Source organism: Hylaeus volcanicus, chromosome 5 (assembly GCF_026283585.1).
Source record: "Hylaeus volcanicus isolate JK05 chromosome 5, UHH_iyHylVolc1.0_haploid, whole genome shotgun sequence".
In the NCBI taxonomy this organism is placed as follows: Eukaryota; Metazoa; Arthropoda; class Insecta; order Hymenoptera; family Colletidae; genus Hylaeus; species Hylaeus volcanicus.
The window spans coordinates 27817681-27836163 of NC_071980.1; the positions used below are offsets into that span (position 1 = coordinate 27817681).

Consider the following 18483-nt stretch of genomic DNA (forward strand, 5'->3'; position numbering starts at 1 on the left):
CTTCGCGATCGCTTGCGCCCTTTTCATCTCGGATTCGCGTCGCGTGACGATGCTGTCGAAGAAGCTTTCCGAAGATCAAAGAGACGTTTCTCTTATTTTCGAATCGCAACGGAAGAAAATCCATCACGTGGTCAAAATTGATTTTGATAAAACACGGTATGATTGCTCCAATCGCGAAACGTACTCTTCGTCCTATCGAAGAACGTCTTCCAAGGACCAACGGCCTTGGCGTGGGTGGGGCTTCGTGCGCGTAATCGCAAAGAGAAAGGCAAACGCAGAAACGGCGTTGAAAAGTATCGAGGCGAGCAATTTGTAATTACCCAGACCACACAGAGTTATCGTCGCATTGTCGAGTTGTCGAGTATCGCGGCCGACGGATTAAAAACTGCAATTTATATTCCGCCGCGATCGTAGAAAATAATTAATGTCTGTCGGCGCACGAACGATACGCTATTATCGACGAGCTAATGCTTCCCCTCGCGGGTAACGCCATCGCGCCCGGCGAATTATGCATTCCCTTTTTCGGAAAACCTCGAGATCAAAGAGATCGCACGGTTCTGCTTATCGGACCATGTATCGACGTTATTTTAACAGGGAAATCCCGACACGTTTAAACGAATCGTGGCAGTGCTTCTCAGATTTAATAAAAATCCTCTAAAAAATCATAAAGTTAATTTACATTTTCGTATCTCTTTAGTCCCATTGAAAGTTTACGTTACAAAATAATTGAAGGGACGATGTTTGAGGTACGCTTAATGGTATCCGAGCAAACAACGCGCGTATTAAAATATCGTTTGCGAGAAAGGCGCGATGCGGGTTACAAAATCGCAATATCGTCGCTAAACCGTAACCCGGTAATTGCCAGCCGACGTTCCGTTATCGCGCACATTGTTCCGCGATAATTCTATTCAAAACGGTTTCTTTAAAGTCAAATTTTATCGTTGAACGTTATTTGTTCGACGACGTTTAAATGATTACGTTACGGAAGGTATATAACTTTGATGTATGTGACTCTAGCGTGCATGACTCATTTAAGAAATTGATTATTTTGAAGTAAAAAGTAACGATGGACGCGTCAGGTAACATGTAAATCAGGCCCAGAAGGGACGGAGTGAGAAATTTAGCAATATTACTTGTATAGGTAGCGCCTCAAGGACGAGTCTCATTGATCTTTCGACCTCTTTCAGGTCTCCAGCCTGCCAGCACCAAAGCGCAACCCACTACGATCAGCAAGCCTCACAGACCCAGTTCCGGTGCTTTACCTCAGGGTCATACCCCTGGACCCGGTCCAGGTGCTCAGCAGAATAGCAGAAGCTTCGCTGCCGCTTTGAGGAACCTGGCCAAGCAGGCAGGCCCGGCACCTCAGGAAGAAGAGCCTCGCGCGAGTCCCAAGAACCGAGCGCCGCCTCCTCTGGTCAGAGGTCCTTCCCCTGCCAAGGTGAGTAATCGCCCGACGATCCGCCGACCTGTGTCCCCTTTTTTCTTTCTTCCGTTGTCTACTTTTGCGTGTCCTGGCTAAACGTTTGTAGCCTGTCCACTTTGGGGACCTAACAAAGGACACGTCCTCCCCTTTTCCGTGCGAACGCATACTAGGCTTTCGTAACCGTTCAGTTTCTCGTACGGGACGCTGGAGGGAAAATAACGTTATAAATTCGAAGCAAAAAATATCCCATTTTATAATTTAAAAACTCCTCGTTCCTACCTTGGAACACCCTGTACGAAACTTGTCTCCTAAATCATCTCGATACGTTAAACCTTTTAACTGTTGCGCTCGAGTAGAGCAATATAAAACACTAGGTATATAAATCTCTGGTCTACTTTCTTATTTAATTTGTAACGTATTTATAAGTACACTCATTTACAAATGAATCACGAGATTAATTCAACGCCACCAAGCTTCTCCTGTCACTGATTGATTCAGCAGTGAAAAGGTTAACGAGGAAAGAAACGGGAAACCGCGACGGCTAACGAACTCGGGGCATTTGTATTTCAGGAACGGTCCACTCACGAGAGAAGACCAGAAGAGATTCCCTCCTTGTACACGACCGCCAGACCAGCGGATACCAGCAAACACAGCGTAACCGCCGCGGCTTCCGAATTGCTGGCACGTTCTGGCTTTCAACCGTACCGGCCCGAGCACCATCCTGCCCATGCCCCGCCGGCCTTCGCCTTGGATCCTGCGGCCTACAACCCCTATCACCACAGTCTCTATCCACCGCCACACCTCCAACACGCTTATAGGTATACCTCGACAAGTTATATCAAATCCTTGGGCATGGTTATTACTGCATATAAATAGCTACGACACAAATGGAGAATAATTCTTTCAAATTAAAGTGTCATCTAAATCACGACATAAAGTACATGAAATATATATATATATATATGAATTATTCGATGCATAAATTCAGTGTCTCGCAGCAGATCGGATATAGGTCTCCGTTTGCTGGCAATCGTTAACCGTGTGCTTTTATTCCTGGTACACAGATTTGAGGAACATTTGTATTTGGAACGGTGTGGAATGCTGAGAACGCCGTTGTTTTCCGGGCTACCTTCGTACCCCCTCTACGGGATACGATATAGTCCGGACATGATACCACCCGCATCCCTCGGACTGATATCTCCCGTGATGCACGAACGGTAAGTGAAAGCGAGAGAGCCGCGACGAGCGATCAAAACCGTTCTATTTTATAAACGGCGACACGAATCTCGTTTCAGACTGAAACTGGAGGAGGAGCATCGCCTAAGGCAGGCACGGGAACAAGCTGCACTGCGGGATGAGGAGGAGAGGAGAAGAGCGGCACGAAATTCTGCTCCAGCCGCCCCGGTACCCGCGCCTGCACCTGCATCCGCCGATACTGCAGGTGAGCGAGTCGCTCCACCCCCCACTGCCTTTCATTAAAAAGAAAGCATCGATTACGAGCGATCGCGAGACTTCTCTGTCCCGCCGTCGTTTCTCACGCGTCGGAAAATAATCGTTTCTTTTCCTCCTGCGAGCGCGGTTTATACCCACCCTCCCCCTTCCACCCGCTACGTCCATACTTCCCCTTTTTCCCGTCGCCCACTTCGCGGTGTCATCGTTTCCGTCGTCGTTACCCCCCACCCGTCTCTCTGTTCGAGCTTCTTTTCATCCGATCGTTTTCGTTCGCAGCGTTCGGGCCCAGAGGAATCTTATTTTAAAGACAAATTTTCTTGGTTTGCTCTCGGTAGTCCTCGAGCAAGAAAGGACAGCTTTGGTCTTCGGAGCAGTTGACGGGGAGCGTCGATTCAGTGAAATCAGAATAGACCGCATTGAAAGGCCACTCGTAGTAGTCGCGCACGAAGAGTTTGCACTTGGTAAATGTTATATTTACGGACTGCACCAAAGTCCTTACCATTTTTCTTTATATTTCTGTAGATTGTACAGTCATACTCGTGGCCATACCTTAGTTAGAATAACAGATTTTATACTTAATCCATTTATATCAAAGATATGTATGTGCCATTCGCGTTTGAGGCGGTTGCTTCTGCGGCTCGCCTCGACTTCTTGAACTCTCCGGCGCTAGACTACTATGGTAGTGTTTTTCAAACTGGGGTTACTAATAACTGGAACAAAAAAATGCTTCTCGTGGTATTTATCTATATACAATATCAAGAACACCTAAATCGGCACACCAATACTTTTCATAGCTGTCTGTGTGCAACGAATAAAAAGTACAAGAAGTCTCTTAAATTGAATACAACATTTGTAAATATAAAAACACAATTTCAAAGTGTACTAAAATAAATAAGAAGTGAAATCTATTGTAAGAAGCCCTAGAAAATTTGTCTTTATTCAGAGGGTTCGCAAGAAGATGAAGCTTGAGAAACACTACGGTATGACCTTTAACCCGAAGAGTCTTTTTCAATTCTGCTATGTCCTCTGTTGATCGCTCCGTGGACCAAAATTTTTCTTTGCTCGCATATCTTTTTGTCTTGTTCTCGGCTTTAGTCCCATAATCGGTGCCAAGCGATCGAACCCTCGAAACGTCCATCGGTAACTCTCTACGTTCGAACAAATTCTGTACTGCAACCGACAGTTCATCCCGTTAACGGATGAACCGAGCGAAGCAAGCGAGGAGAAGTCGTTGTAAAATATAACCAGACTGTGAATCGAAATCGACAACAAAAAGAACATACTACGCTTCTAATTTTAATCTAGATTATAATCGAAGTTTATAGTCATATTGTAGCTCGTCGTTTTCGTATGGAGGTAGAATCGATATTTTCTAGATAAGCGCACACAGCTCGACGGTCGAGTTGAGTTTCACGTTTGTCTTTTCGGTTTTCGTTCCTTTCTTCTTTCTTTTTTTTTTTTTATTTTTTTTTTTAGATTCAACAACATAATAGTTCCGTTGGCCATGTAAAGAAAAACACGGGGTCCTAGTCTCCACCCTCGATGGGACCCCTAAGTTCGAATCACTCGCTTACATAGTCGAGAGGGTGAGAACAGTGAACGCATGTCGTCTATCCTAGGTTTGGCTAGGATTAATAAAAAGAAGAGAGTAAGAAGATGAAATCAATTCTCCGAGGCCCGATTTAGCTAATGATTTTGTTCACCCGTAGACCGAAGTCAGACTTATTTGGCAGCTGCCAACGACTAAATCCTCTCTGTTCACGTCGGTAGAGTAAGTCGGCCTTCGGTCGGTTGTCAAATCCATTTATATCGTATTCGAGGCAAATGTGTTCCAACTGATTTTTGTAGCGTTGGAATGGAGACCTCCTATTCATGTACAATGACAAATGTTCGTTACATAGTTAATCGTTTTGTAGTTAGTAACGTCCTGATCGGCGAAACTTCAACATAAGAGTGCACACCTTGTATGGAAACAAAAAAGAAACATATTTTTGCCGTTGGTCACGATCGATGGACGATGTTGTGTGCAACGAGACGATTCGTTTTCTTCGAATCAATATTCGAACGTTCTTGTTTTGCAAACGAATTTTTGTTCCCCTTTAAACGACTCTGTATATACGATTGCTCTTTCGTCATGCGTAGGTGCGATATGTTAACGTAAACGTTACAGTTTAAAAATACTAATCGGTGGTCGAAAGTCGTTCGGTAAATTTGTGCTCTGTTCTCGTAGAGTTTTTTCCTACACCGTTATTTTTTGCTCGCCCTCTCTTTTTTGTTCCTTTTTCTGTCTCGTAGAACAACCGGTAACACCGTGAAACGTCGAAGAAGCATTTCTCAATTAATCCCCAATTAGCAAGAAATCCTATCACGCGGATAGCTTCACGAAACGATACGATTGTGTGTAAACTCTTTTGTTGTGTATCCTATTCCCAGGCGCAGTGCACTCTTGCGTTAGTTCCCGCAACTGTTTTAGAAATTTTGCAATTAAAACACTGAATGTCCGAATAATTTTTTCTTAATTGTAGTGAACACGTATTTCATCCGTCATTGACCGAATCCACCGATGTATATAACTTTGTCAAACGATGTTCTTTTATCAAAATTATACCGTTTTTATATAATTTATTATGTAAACATGTATATTTGGACTATAATTGAAAATAAACATTGCAAAAAAAAAAAAACAACACGTGATCAAAATTCTGCTTGACTTGGAATTCTTGACCCTCGATTCATTTTCTGAAACAGTTTTGGGGAAGATTCGGGTAATTTCTGTCGAATACTGCCGGAAGTTTTGCGTACCGCACGTTCATTAGACAAAATAAAAAAAGAAACGTTGACTGCGAGCGTCCCGATATAGTTTAGCGAAATTTCTTTCTTTTCCGATCTATATACGTTGTCCAATTATCATGGAAATTCGAATAGCAATCATCCCCAATACTTCGAAGCGAATACATTAAGCTACCTCCTATAACGACACACGTACTCGTGTATCACGGAACCCGTTCAGGTAAGTTCAAGTAGACGAACGAGATCTCGTTGTCGCCGAAAAATTGCAATGTTCGTTTGAAGTGTTCTAGAGGATTAACCCCGAATATTCGCATGGGGTGACCTACAGACTTTGCGTTCGATCATGCGAAAAGTTTTTCATCGAGATCGTCACTATACCGCCTTAGGCTGACACAAGAACCGATTTAACGCTTCTCCTCGCGCACGATTCTAACAGAAAAGCAATAATATAGCTGAAAGCTTGAATGCCAACGCGAGGTAGTAGCTTAGAGCTAGATCACCATGTGACTAGTGTACTCTAGACCAGTGTTTCTCAAACTTCCCTTCCCCGCGAACGCCTTGCGTGAAGAATGACTTTTGCTCAATCCCCAGGAGAAATTCTTATTTGCTTTCGCGTCCTGCTTGGATACAACGCGCGAAAGAAAATTAATTGATTCTTATAGGTGTTTTCCTAAAATTGAAATATCGTTGTTGCTTGACATTCGCGTAAAACAATCTCGATTCAAGCATAACGTGGAATAATCAAGAACGAATAAAGACAAAACAACGCCAGAAATTCCGTGGCCTTTCGCTTAAAACTATTCCAAGGTTCCGCGAACCATAGTTTGAGAGACACTGCTCCGGATGACTCGTTTGCCATACCAAATAAGCTCCGATAGCAGTAGATCAGTGGAAGATTACCAAGCACTGTGTTCGGGATTTGTTCCAGCTAGGAAGCCGACCATAGCGGCTCAGATGCATAGCGATCGGGAGCGAGAACGTGAGAACAGAGATCGGCCGAGCGGGAGCGGGAGCAGCGGTAGCAATAACAACAATACCAACAACAACGGTAACAATAGCGTTGGATCCGTCGGCAACAGTCACCACCAGTCCAGAAAAGAAGATCAGTCAACCGCTCCGCCCCCACAGCCTGCTGCTCAGCCACAATCGTCGGATCCAGCGGGAGCAGGAAATATCTACCATTCCCGTTTGCCAGGTTTCCCAAACCCAGCAGCTCCCATCGGCCCACCGCCGTCCCTGGCCACCGCCTCTATCTGTTCCGTCAGCTCTGCAGCCATGCCGCCTCCTTTGCCCTCTACTTTGCCCCCTCTGAATCTTGGACCTCCGCCAGCCATAAGCTCCGCGCCAATCGGCCCCCCGCCTATACCTTCTATAGCCTCTATGTCATCCTTAACGCCTGCCGTAATAGGACCGCCGCCTCCACCCCCGCTAAGTATGCCTCTGGCGCCTATCATTTCTATACCCTCCCTCCATCTGCCTCCCGTACCCTCGACCACCATTCATTCTAGTCAGCACACAGCTACGATAATGAGCAGCGCGACAACTACCGTTACCACCTCTATATACCATCAGCAGCAACCGCAACAACAAGTGCAACAGTCGCAACAACCACCGCCATCGTCGCAGCAACACCAACAAAGAAGTAGCAGCGCCGGTTGCGCGACAACAACGACTAGCTCCTTGTCGAGCGGCGGCACGATCACCACTCACGCGACCCACAGTCTGACCACGCCTAACGCCGTTCCCTCGACTATAAGCAGCGTCAATCACATGAATTTGACGCACAAGTCCCCGCCGTTGTCTCACAGCGTCCACGCGTCGAGAACCAAGGACGCGACGACGATACCGACGAGCACGACGGTGAACGCCTCGACCACGACCACGACGATGACCACTATCCCTGCGACGAATACGACAACAGTGGCTTCGCAGCCAGCCTTCGTCAGACCGTTCGAGGATTCCTTTCGTTCCTCGTCGAAACCCCAACAGAGGATCGCGAACAGTCACAATCACAGCATAACGAGTCAGCTGACTCATCCAGAATCGCCGATCAAGTCGCCCGCTACGACCTCGACTGCTTCCCAAGCGATCGGCCAGATGATCTCTGACAATTCCACCACGGATAGCGCGAAAACCATGAGTCTTCAACAATCGTTATCGCAGCCGATCCCCTATCCGCCTCAACAGTTTCATCATCCTCACATACCCGTCTCGCACGTACCTGGCTTGTACAAACCGCCCCACTTCTCCTCCTCGTTGCCCCATCAGCATCATCCCCAGTCGAAGGTCAACGTACCAACGTTAACGACTACCAGCAGCGCGAACAACGTCACGAACGTCACCAATTCGAACTGCACGAAGCAACAGAGCTCGCATCACCCTACCGAATCGAGCCAGGCAACGGTAGCTTCTCAACGAAACGAGAATTCAGCGTCGAACGCGATTAATTGTGTCTCCAGCGAGAAAACGACGGGGACCGCGAACTACAACGGTAGCAGTCTCGTCCCAGCTAGCGGAAACAAGATCGCGAATCACGCGAACTCGCATCACAAGAGCAACGCTGATGCGACGAGGGATGGAAAACCGAACTCGTGCAACGAGAAAGTCGAGAACCACGCGAAGCAAACGGCAGCGAGTCAGAATCACCTAGCGAAGAACACGGTTCAAGACAAACCGTTGACACCCCATATGACGTACGAGCAAGGGAAAGGTCCGCCCTTTCAACCTGTGAACTTGAATTTCGCCGAGAAGGAAATCAAGCCCGAGGTGGAGACTAAGATACCAAGCGATCAGAATAACGTTTTGTCCACATTATCGTTTCAACCGAGTTTTAAGTTTAGTATAAACGACATCGCGCAAAAACCGATGGACACCACCCACCAGCTGATGCACAGCATTAAATCCGAGGAGGTTTTGCGCACGTGTCAGAACGTCTCGAACGTTCTCTTGCAGATACCAAAATACCAAGAGAAACTGTTGAATTTCTCGACAGAGCTAAAAACCGCCGCATTTTGTTTCACCGACAAGTGCAATAATTTGACTGAGATTTCCGTGAAGTGCGAACCAGCGGTGTTGAACGTGCCTGACCTGAGCAAGGCTCTAGTCAAACAGGAGGCCACCGGGGAGAAGTCTTTTCTTGTACCTGAGAAACCGAAGGAGTTGACGTCCTCGCTAGATCTAGCCGAGAGGAGGAGGAAACGGAAACGGGAGAGAAACACGAGCCTCGCATGCAGTTCCGAGTCCGAAGGCGAAGATGATGTCAAGGATGTGGATCTCTGGATCACCAAAGGTCCGCCGGCCAAGTTGCAGTATTCCGAGAAGAAATTGACTTTCCTCGCCATGTTCGGATTGACCACTTTAAGCATGAGAAACGGTAAGGATGGCTTCCATTAACTCTGCATCCTGTAGATTTTTATTTTCGACTACGTGAAAACAAATATTTTATTAGTTCTATGTTAACATCACAAAACTCGGAACGATACCACGTAAATGCCTTCCCTTGACACTATATTTTCATCTTGTCCCGTTAATTTTCGTTGACTTATCCGAGGTTGTTGCAGAAATGGAGCTTTACAAAGTGGAAAAGAGATACAGATTAAATCCTGATCCGCCAGACGTACCTTCGGAATTGGAGCCAGTAATCGAATCTGTATTACCTATACCACGCGAACATCCAGACGTGTTACTTCATGCGCCAGACTTTGAGCCAAAAGTTGGTTTCCTCAGGACCATAGGCCTCGACGTGATGCCTCCTAATAGAAGAGACGGTAAGTTTTATTTTCGTCTCCACGAGTTGCAGCTCACTTTCAAGCGTAGATACTAAAATGTGATGCAGAAAAGAGTTATCTTTAATCTTGAATAAAATTAATTTCACGTGGATTGCATTTACAGAGGCAGAGGTAACGTGGCAGTACGTTCTACAGGATCGTAAAAAACGGAGAAGCACGAATTCCGTGACCGCGTACTGTGAAAGAATTGCCAAGATTTACTCGAACAATCCGCCATCGTTACCGAAACCACCGCAAAAGATGAGGCTCCTGGACAAAGTGAAAGTGAAGCACGTTCCAGAACGACCACCGCCTCTACCACCTTTGGTTCCAAACATTGTTTCCATGTGTTATCCGGCTTTACCCATGCCTGGTGAAAATGGCGTGAAACAACACTGCAAGGTCGTGGATATTAAAATCGTAGACGACAACGCCGACGAGAACGTGGGTGAAAAAAGGGAAAGACCTAAATGGGCCGGAATCGAAGACATCATGTTCGCGTATAGAGAGTATTCCAAAGGTAGCGTGTCAGCGACGCTTTTTCAGTCTTTAAGAAAATATTGTACATTTCAGAGCTAACAGGAATACACTAGTCTCTTATAAATTTTATTCAAACTGCGAGAATTTTCATTACGAAACTATTGAAATGCACGACATTTTCCCAGCTGTTCTAAAATGTCGGTCGTCTCTGAGTGCACGTTTGATTTTCACGTTGTTTTTAATTTCAGAAAAAACGCTGGAGAAGAAAATCTTGACGAGCGAAACATCAAGATTGGTGGCACAGTCGAACAACTTACGTTCCGAAACGATTCACCTGGAACGAAGGATGTACGAGCTTTTATCCGCTAGGACGGCTCTTGATTCGGAGAGGCGAGTGCTCGGCGAAAAGATTGAAAGGATTAACGCACTTGTTAGGAACCTTAGGTAGCGACGCGCAACGCACAACACGGAAACTCATTCATCTGTGATATTATCAAAGGGTTAAGGGTCGTTAGCGTACAGTACCGAGTATAAAACCTTATGGTACTCGGGGCAAGAGAACGATCGTGAGGGAAGTTTTACTGACCAAATGTACAGCAGCCTTTCGTATTGTTTTTGCGACTAAATATATACACGTTATACACAAAATACAGTAACGGCAATTTAATGCGACGTTCAAAGAGTCGCTAGAACCATCTTTATATTTCAATGAACGAGAACTGTTTAGGATGTTGTTGTAAACAAAGGAAAAGCCATATCAGCAGTATGAGAACACGTGTAAGATTGATTGTACAAAACAAAATTATACTGAAATATATGTAAACACACTTCTTAGTTGTCTACAGAAGTGGCTAATAAAGATTTTATAGTTTCAACTAACGGCTCTTAGACCCTGAACTATAAATAATTGTAATTTGTATCATAATATTTTAATGAGAAATAGACAAATCGTATAACTTATTTTATTCTGCGTAATGTGGACTTTATGTCAGACAACTTGAAACAATGATATGGCGCAATTTGTATAACGAGTCGATCGTTAATATTAACCGATATAAGAGAGGACGAAAGATCGACATTCACCGAATCGGTTCAGTGATAATCGAGAAAAGTTACTCCGATATATAGACTGTGACGTTTTCCTTTTCTTTCCTTTTAATTTTTATTTTTTGCATCGCAAGCGATGGTATATGTAAGCTTTGTGTTGATGCAAATTACGAAACACATTTTGAAACGTACCACAGGCTGCGATTACGATCAAATTCGGGATACAAGGAAAAGAATCGAAACAATAGAAATTGTAACGATTATTTTTAACTTAAAAAATGTTTCGAAGTAGAAATAACTCTAGTCTACGGACATTCGTAGAATACGGAAAAATCACTTCTGATTCCGAGAAATCAGGTTAGTGACCGATCCTTCCTTTCGATGTCCACTTGTTCACGATAGTGAACGCGAAGGCCAGTGAATACAAGAAAAAAATTTAATGTAACAACAGCAGTGAGGTACTTACAGTATAGGTAAAGTGACTTAATTTAAACGAAAATGTGAAACATCGCGCGAGCACATTCCACGTGAAAATATGCTTGTTACCCGACCTCCAACATTCCACACGTTCGAACAGGAATCGAATCGCAAAACAATAATTAAACGCGAATAAAATTCGTTTTGTTAAAATAAAACATTGTTTTTTTACATTCAACTGAATCATCGCCATACTAATTTTGAGTATCCTTGTACTTGTATCTCACTCTGCTCTCTGAGTGCATCGTTCAATTATACGTCGTAACACCTGCAGTATGTATAATAGGAAAACCATTTTATAATTTCATCGTTTTGTTCATTGAGTGCCTAACGTTATCCTACATTTGTAAATATCATTATTTTTATGTATTGTAATAACAAAGAGAGACCGCAAAATATTTGTCGGTTTCGATCTGGCCAAAACAAGAGCCTAGGAGTAAATTGTTGAAAATATGAATTTCCGAGTGTATTTATTCCTGCCTCTACTTTACGAACGCTACTTTTCTCGTGATCAATAATTACATCAAACCTCCCTGTCTATTCCATCTTCCAATCCTATAGGGTGCACGCATATACTGTACACTATAGTGATCATTTTCAATGTTTAACACAAAGTAATTATTATAAGGATATAAACATTATTCTTCATTTTTTCCTCATTCAAATTTTTTTTACTGGAAAGGATAGCCATCTAACGGCGAATAGACTAAATTAATCCTAAACCTGCAGGCACCGTCCTCAACGATGTAACGCACAAATTTGAAGCGAAATAGTTCCTACTTTTAGACATAGTTAATTTTTCTATAGATTGGATGCTCTAAAGATGCTGCAAATGAATTCTCACACGAAATCCCTGTGAACAAATCATTATATTCATGCTAAATTCCTTACGAACGCTTCAAATTTTTTTATCATTGACCATTAACGTTATTTAAATATTGTTTCCGTCTTCGCTGCCCCCACCCCCACCCCCAGATATTAAAATTTGTTCGCTTCCAGCAAGGTGTGTAAATTGATGACGCAACTTTCGTAACCCGAAATATCCCTCGAAAGTCAAAAATGCAAAACAAGAAAAGTGATGATTCGTTGTACACTTCAATTTGGAAAGTTTATATATTTGTGAATGACGAGATGTTTTATGTGCCGATTTATTTAGTAGAATTTAATGTGAAAAGATTTTTCATAAGTAATCTACGACTTTATTAGGGATTTTACGATTATAATAGCGGCGCCACTAGTTGGGGTAGCGTTCCCGCGCAAACCAGCGCCGACCTAACTGTCGCCGCCAAAATATCTGTCGTTCATACGCATAACCGTCGTCGGCCAGGGTAGAGGTTCATTCGCTGTTTGATATTCCAAGGAGGAAGTTGCTTTGTTGCTTGTGTTCGAGGAAAGTTTCAAGAGAGTACTGTAAAAAATGTCAGGTCGCGGTAAAGGTGGTAAGTATAGTGTTTCGTTTACAACGACGTGACGCCACGAACTGCTGAAAAACGAATCGTTTACGTTCTTTTCCAGGAAAGACCAAGGGAAAGGCGAAGACTCGCAGTAGTAGGGCAGGGCTCCAGTTTCCCGTGGGAAGAATCCATCGTCTTCTGAGAAAAGGAAATTACGCGGAACGAGTCGGAGCTGGAGCACCGGTCTATTTAGCTGCCGTAATGGAATATTTGGCAGCTGAAGTACTCGAGTTAGCCGGGAACGCCGCGAGAGACAACAAGAAGACGAGGTTGGTCGAGCAAGCCGTTCCCTTTGACCCCCCTCTTCCTTATCCTTTCTCTTCCTGCCATTACATATATATTTAATTCTTTCAATTACTAGATAAATAAATTTTCGGAAAAATTGGTTTCGCTAAAAAAATGTCGGCGTACTCAGTCGCAGTGGTGCACAACCTCGTTTCCCAGTCGGTCAAGTAAAGTAACTTTTTTTTTGTAACCCAGTTTTCAAGTAAATTGATTTTGTTTTTATCCGTATGTCCCAAGCTTGTAGGATAAAACAAAGAGTTAAGCAATGACCTTTAATGGCAACATGGATTTTCAAATATATTAAGTAAACCTACCACTGTTTTGTGTTTCAGGATAATTCCACGTCATTTGCAACTAGCCATTCGCAATGATGAAGAATTAAACAAATTGCTCTCAGGAGTAACTATCGCCCAAGGTGGTGTCCTTCCTAACATTCAAGCAGTTCTGTTGCCGAAAAAGACTGGTACTGGTGGATCTGGAAAAGGAGACAAAGCATCTCAAGAATATTAGAATAACCTTTCTAACTTAACAGTACTTTAGGGCTATATCCTTATTTCTTTCATCTATAAAAAAAAAAAAAAAAGAAACAAAGTAATATCTAGAATATATGAGATTACATTCACAATGTACCAACCACATATATTGTAGAATTATCTGAGTTATATGAGAGTGACTTATCAATTTGCTCTTGTTTTGTTCATTTAAATAATCAACCAACATTTCTAGTATAGTTTAAGAGAAGTGACTTGTGTACCTATGCATACATTCTATTATTTAAGTCAATTTTTCCATTAATGTATCCATTTTGTTTTCCTTTTGACTGATTTTATATTAGATTCTCAATATTCTATACATTGTAAGAACAAATGGTAATTACAACAGGTTAAATGTTTTTGTTGACTGTAAACGATATTTAGAGTGAAAATAAAGAACGATTAAATCTTCACTTTACATTGTCTTTCAACAATTTTGGCCTTTTTTCTATATGTATCCCTGTTTTTTTTTTTTTTTGCTACATTCGACTTATGTTTGATGTTAAGCAAAATATAAAACATAAACAACTACTGATAGAACTATAAGTACGAAAATAATCAGTTTCAGGTCTATTTTTATAATTAATAAAACTTGCAATTTCAATTGTAAAATAAAATTGTATTTTACGTTGAACGAATACAGGTTTATCATGAATAACTGTTCTCATGGAATAAATGTTTCGAATGCATTTCTACACGCTATTTTTATTCGTTATATATCACAATAAAATTTTGGCCATCTCCGTCCACCGGTAGTTTTGCAACGTATAAATTGGTGTAGGTAGCGCGTCGGTTCAACGTGACGTTTAGTTTTTGATCGCTTGGTGTCGAATAGTATTTTTTTCGTGAAAAGTATTCGTTCATTTTCAATCACAAAACGGATAAAATGTCGTCGAGCGACATAAATATGCTTGTCGATATGGGTTTCAGTTTGCCTAAAGCGTAAGGGTCTTTAACGATTCGTCGACAAACATGTCTAACCTTTAATATTTCATCGTATATTTTGTTTCAGAGAAAAGGCGTTAGAGATGACTGGAAACAAAGGTGTTGTTCCAGCAATGGAATGGTACGAGAAAGATCGTTATTTCGTGTTTCATTGTTCGATGCCAAACTTCATTTTTATTTCAGGCTCTTGGCTCATACAGACGATGCAGAACCATCGCCTGAACAAACTACTGCCGAAAGTGCACCAACATCAATTGCTCAAACGCCAGCAGAGGATAGCAGTGCTAGTGCTAGCGGTCAGGTATCGACTACCGAACTTGCCAAATCTATGAAATGCGATATGTAAGTAATTTGTTTCCAATAAACCTACAGACACCTAGGGCGGAGAGGGGGGGGGGGGAGGATTATAGAGTCTACCAGGCATGAAATCTTAAAAATATCCTACATCTTCCTTAAAGTATTTTCAAAAAAGTATTTATCAACAAGATTGCTAGCTAAAAAAATAGTAAAAAAAATTATGTTTGTGGGCTCAACAAGCTCCCACCCCCATTGTCTTGTATGTAACACTTTGTAGCCCAGTTGATCCTTTAACACCGTCCAGCTCATTATAACAATTGATGTATGCATCTAGATGTGGAAAACTATTTAAAAATAACTTGGAAGTTGAATTCCATGCAACAAAGTCTGGACATGATCAATTCTCAGAGAGTACGGAAGAAAAGAAGCCACTTTCAGAAGATGAAAAGAAAGAACAGTTACGGATATTATCAGAAAAATTAAGGCAAAAGAATAAAGAGAGGGAAGAACAGGAAAGGATAGATACATTTGCAAGAGAGAGAGATAGGATAAGGGTAGGAAAAGAAATGGCTCAAGCTAGAAAGAAGTAAGTTATTCATTTCTTGAAGAGAATAAGTATGGAACATATTTACTTATGCATATTGATCACAGATGGGAAGAGTTAGAAACAAAAAAAATGATGGATCAGAGGAGGCAAGAGAAAGAAGACGAAAAATTAGCAAGACAAAGGGTAAAAGCACAAATTGAAGCTGATAAAGCTGCTAGACGCGCAAGAGCTAATAATGAAGAAGTACCTAAGGAACCTGTAACTCCTTCCGTGGTTACGTCGCCTACGGCGCTGCATCGGAAAGATTACAGTGAAACGAAGTTACAGGTAATAAGTTGTATATTCATTTGTTCCAGCCAGGGGCGGATCTGCTATGAAACTACCAAAACTTCAATTTCCTGCCCCCCCCCCCCAAGAATTCTGTATTTGTTTCGTTTTAATTCGAATAATATTTCGAAACATAAAAAAAAATTTAGTTGGTCTCGAAAAATAGTGTGTGCGGAACGAACTAATAGGAGGATAAATATATTTTCGTAATAATAACGTTTACCTTTCATGAAACATTTCAGAAAAGAAAAGGGCCATTCAAAGTAATTAGCTTCAAGCCTGATAAGTCTAGATCCGCCACTGGTCCCAGCACATATTTTTATTATTGGCATGTGAATGAAACAGCAATATTCAACATTTTAGATTAGACTTACCAATGGACAAACATTAACGCAAAGTTTCGGAAGTAAAGAACAATTATCTGCCGTGAGATTGTTTGTCGAAATGAATAGGTCAGACGATTCGGGTCCATTCTGTTTAATGACGAACTTTCCAAAGAAAATTTTCACAGAAGATGATTATGACACACCATTAGATGTTTTAGGTATGCTATAGATTAGAGTATCGATCGATGATCGATATTTCATTCGAATGATCTGAGTCAGTTATGATCCGAAGTAATGTGTATATAGTACTGATATCGTGTCTTCTACTAATCAGATAGACGAAAGAATAAAATCACCTAATTGAATAATTGCTCGGTTTCAGGCCTAGTACCATCCTCGGTTATAATTGTTAAGAAGAAATTGCAGCAATCCACATAAACATCAGTTATTACTTGCCATGCAACTTGTAAGCTACTATATCTGTGTACAATGTCCTACAAATTGATTATTAAGGAGGAAGCATTTTTATTTCCAAACATTTTCAATTTTATAATTTATAAAGAGTACAAGTTTTTGTGACAGTTGTTATTCAAGAATGATATAATTTATAAAAATGAATGGAAAAAGAAAAATATACATTTGAAAATAATGGAAAATTTACTCCAAATTTTTTACCTATTCAAGGATCAGAAGTATACGTCACGGTATGTGTTAATTTATAATATTTATCAAAATATTCATTACTCTTTGTTTATGGACAATTTTCTCTGATTACACTCTTACTACGTGATAATTGTGTGGTACTTCGCCTGGATATATCACGTTTGTAGAACGATCACAGTTCGTGGGGTATCCGTAAACACCGTCGCAATCGATCAATTCGAAGTTTTTATTAAAACAAATTCGAATTTCAAATATATACGAATTCTTCGTTTTCTGAAATAATTTCTAGATTAGCTACATGGAGATTTCGATCAAAACACATAAGTTTGACAAATTCTCACCTTGTCTTTCTGACAAATTACTGTACCCCGTTTGCCTAATATTCGTTGAATCGCGTTGAAAATATCAGTCATTGCGTACGAGTTTCCAGGTAAAATTTGTGCTTTGGCCAACACGTTTTTCATGTCGTATTGCGATAACAGATCGAGACCTTTTTTAAAATACTTCACTTCTGTATTCACGTTTTCCAGCATTGTCGAACAAGTACCATGTTTTTCCCATTCGTGTTTCCAAAGAGAAGAAGATTCTCTTCCATATTCTACGTCTATCCATTTCTCTTGTAGCTGACTCCACAGTGGTTTCAGAGCAGTCTCATTAAACGGTAAAGAACGGTTACAGAACTGTGGACCCAGTTTATGGTACTCGGATGGCCAAAGACCATGGATCGTCCACTCGTCGTTATCACTGGGTAAGGAGCAAGTATGCGACGCTGAACTCTCTTTCCACAAATAGCAAACAGTTTGTGGCCAATGTTGAGTAAAGATTAAAACATCGAAGTTCGATTGTGCTATCGCGTGCCTGCGATAATATTGATTTTTATTTAAACGAAAGAAAGAAGGTATAATTATAAATATACATCAATATTTTAGCTTTTCAACTTTTGAACAATGTTATCATATGGAAATAAAAAACGGACTATGTTCGAAGAGTAAATAACTTTTTACTCACCCACATAGAATACTGAGGAAAAGTAAAAATACACCTGTCCTGCGATACATCTTTGAGAAGCTTCGGTTTCTGTAAACAAAGAAAATTCGAATACGTTCGGTGACCGTTATACTCAGTTCAGACAAGTTCTAGCCTCTCACCGCCTTTTATACGTATCGCCCCACCATCTCTATTTCTCATTCTTCAGCAGTAGATGGTCGACCATGATGGCTACCTAAACCCTTCAGTCAAAAGATTCAGGTCATTTTATCGACACAGAAGTTACAAATTATCTTCATCATACAACGTTCTCCTTGTATAATATTTTTCTCGGTGAAGCATCAGTAGATAAAGATTAATCGCGACCGATCGTTTTTTTCAAGAAGCATTTCTATTTGCTACACTGCATGGTTTTCTATTTACTTTGTTTCATAATTTATTTGTTTTAGATAAAATGAATTTATCTTACTATCTCATAGATAATTTATAAAAATCTTTTAGAATAAGTGGTGTTCTTTTTACATACTCGTTATCGATTTTAATTTAATTAAGTTAATTACATTTACTGATACTTGCCACGTATTGAAAGCTTCTGCGATTGGCATCCTTGTTAACAGATGAGATCAGGCGCGATTAAACTTTATGCACGAACTGAATTGATGTTCATTGGCTCGACTGTAGGT

At 41.4% G+C, this 18483-nt stretch overlaps 4 protein-coding genes across 4 annotated transcripts in view; 3 read left to right on the plus strand and 1 right to left on the minus strand.

The window, feature by feature from the left end:
• The window catches only part of LOC128877388 (uncharacterized), a 68057-nt gene extending 57356 nt beyond the window's left edge, over positions 1–10701 (plus strand). Inside the window, exons 8-15 of the mRNA XM_054124660.1 lie at positions 1188–1438; positions 1994–2241; positions 2488–2640; positions 2719–2864; positions 6594–9038; positions 9226–9432; positions 9557–9952; positions 10161–10701. Coding sequence (XP_053980635.1) covers positions 1188–1438; positions 1994–2241; positions 2488–2640; positions 2719–2864; positions 6594–9038; positions 9226–9432; positions 9557–9952; positions 10161–10360 — 4046 coding nt within the window. The 3' untranslated portion in view covers positions 10361–10701. The remainder of the gene's footprint in view (positions 1–1187; positions 1439–1993; positions 2242–2487; positions 2641–2718; positions 2865–6593; positions 9039–9225; positions 9433–9556; positions 9953–10160) is intronic.
• A 2014-nt stretch (positions 10702–12715) lies between these two features.
• On the plus strand, positions 12716–14126 carry LOC128877393 (histone H2A-like). The gene is made up of 3 exons (XM_054124667.1): positions 12716–12875; positions 12952–13159; positions 13508–14126. Exons 1-3 carry the CDS (start codon positions 12854–12856, stop codon positions 13683–13685), a joined length of 408 nt encoding a protein of 135 aa, XP_053980642.1. The 5' UTR covers positions 12716–12853; the 3' UTR covers positions 13686–14126.
• A 318-nt stretch (positions 14127–14444) lies between these two features.
• Positions 14445–16672, plus strand: LOC128877390 (UBX domain-containing protein 1). The gene is made up of 7 exons (XM_054124665.1): positions 14445–14650; positions 14721–14774; positions 14837–14995; positions 15285–15536; positions 15602–15824; positions 16188–16368; positions 16533–16672. The coding sequence occupies exons 1-7, from the start codon at positions 14595–14597 to the stop codon at positions 16586–16588; spliced, it is 981 nt and encodes a 326-aa protein (XP_053980640.1). The 5' UTR covers positions 14445–14594; the 3' UTR covers positions 16589–16672.
• A 116-nt stretch (positions 16673–16788) lies between these two features.
• On the minus strand, positions 16789–18455 carry LOC128877392 (ribonuclease Oy). Its single transcript, XM_054124666.1, has 5 exons — positions 18377–18455; positions 17962–18042; positions 17822–17890; positions 17155–17671; positions 16789–17086 (listed from the first exon to the last, which is right to left on the minus strand). Exons 3-5 carry the CDS (start codon positions 17869–17871, stop codon positions 16922–16924), a joined length of 732 nt encoding a protein of 243 aa, XP_053980641.1. The 5' UTR covers positions 17872–17890; positions 17962–18042; positions 18377–18455; the 3' UTR covers positions 16789–16921.
• Between the last annotated feature and the right edge of the window lie 28 nt (positions 18456–18483).

Bases quoted from the DNA above. Each gene is read 5' to 3' on its own strand.
- LOC128877393 (XM_054124667.1), top strand. From the start codon at position 12,854: ATGTCAGGTCGCGGTAAAGGTG. The intron at 12,876-12,951 runs GTAAGTATAGTG...GTTCTTTTCCAG, and splicing joins GTCAGGTCGCGGTAAAGGTG to GAAAGACCAAGGGAAAGGCG. The intron at 13,160-13,507 runs GTTGGTCGAGCA...TTTGTGTTTCAG, and splicing joins AGAGACAACAAGAAGACGAG to GATAATTCCACGTCATTTGC.
- LOC128877392 (XM_054124666.1), bottom strand. From the start codon at position 17,871: ATGTATCGCAGGACAGGTGTATTTTTACTTTTCCTCAGTATTCTATGT. The intron at 17,672-17,821 runs GTGAGTAAAAAG...ATATTATCGCAG, and splicing joins TTCCTCAGTATTCTATGTGG to GCACGCGATAGCACAATCGA. The intron at 17,087-17,154 runs GTGAGAATTTGT...AAATTATTTCAG, and splicing joins TAATTTGTCAGAAAGACAAG to AAAACGAAGAATTCGTATAT.
- LOC128877390 (XM_054124665.1), top strand. From the start codon at position 14,595: ATGTCGTCGAGCGACATAAATATGCTTGTCGATATGGGTTTCAGTTTG. The intron at 14,775-14,836 runs GTACGAGAAAGA...TTTTTATTTCAG, and splicing joins GTTGTTCCAGCAATGGAATG to GCTCTTGGCTCATACAGACG. The intron at 15,825-16,187 runs GTAATAAGTTGT...TCAACATTTTAG, and splicing joins ACAGTGAAACGAAGTTACAG to ATTAGACTTACCAATGGACA.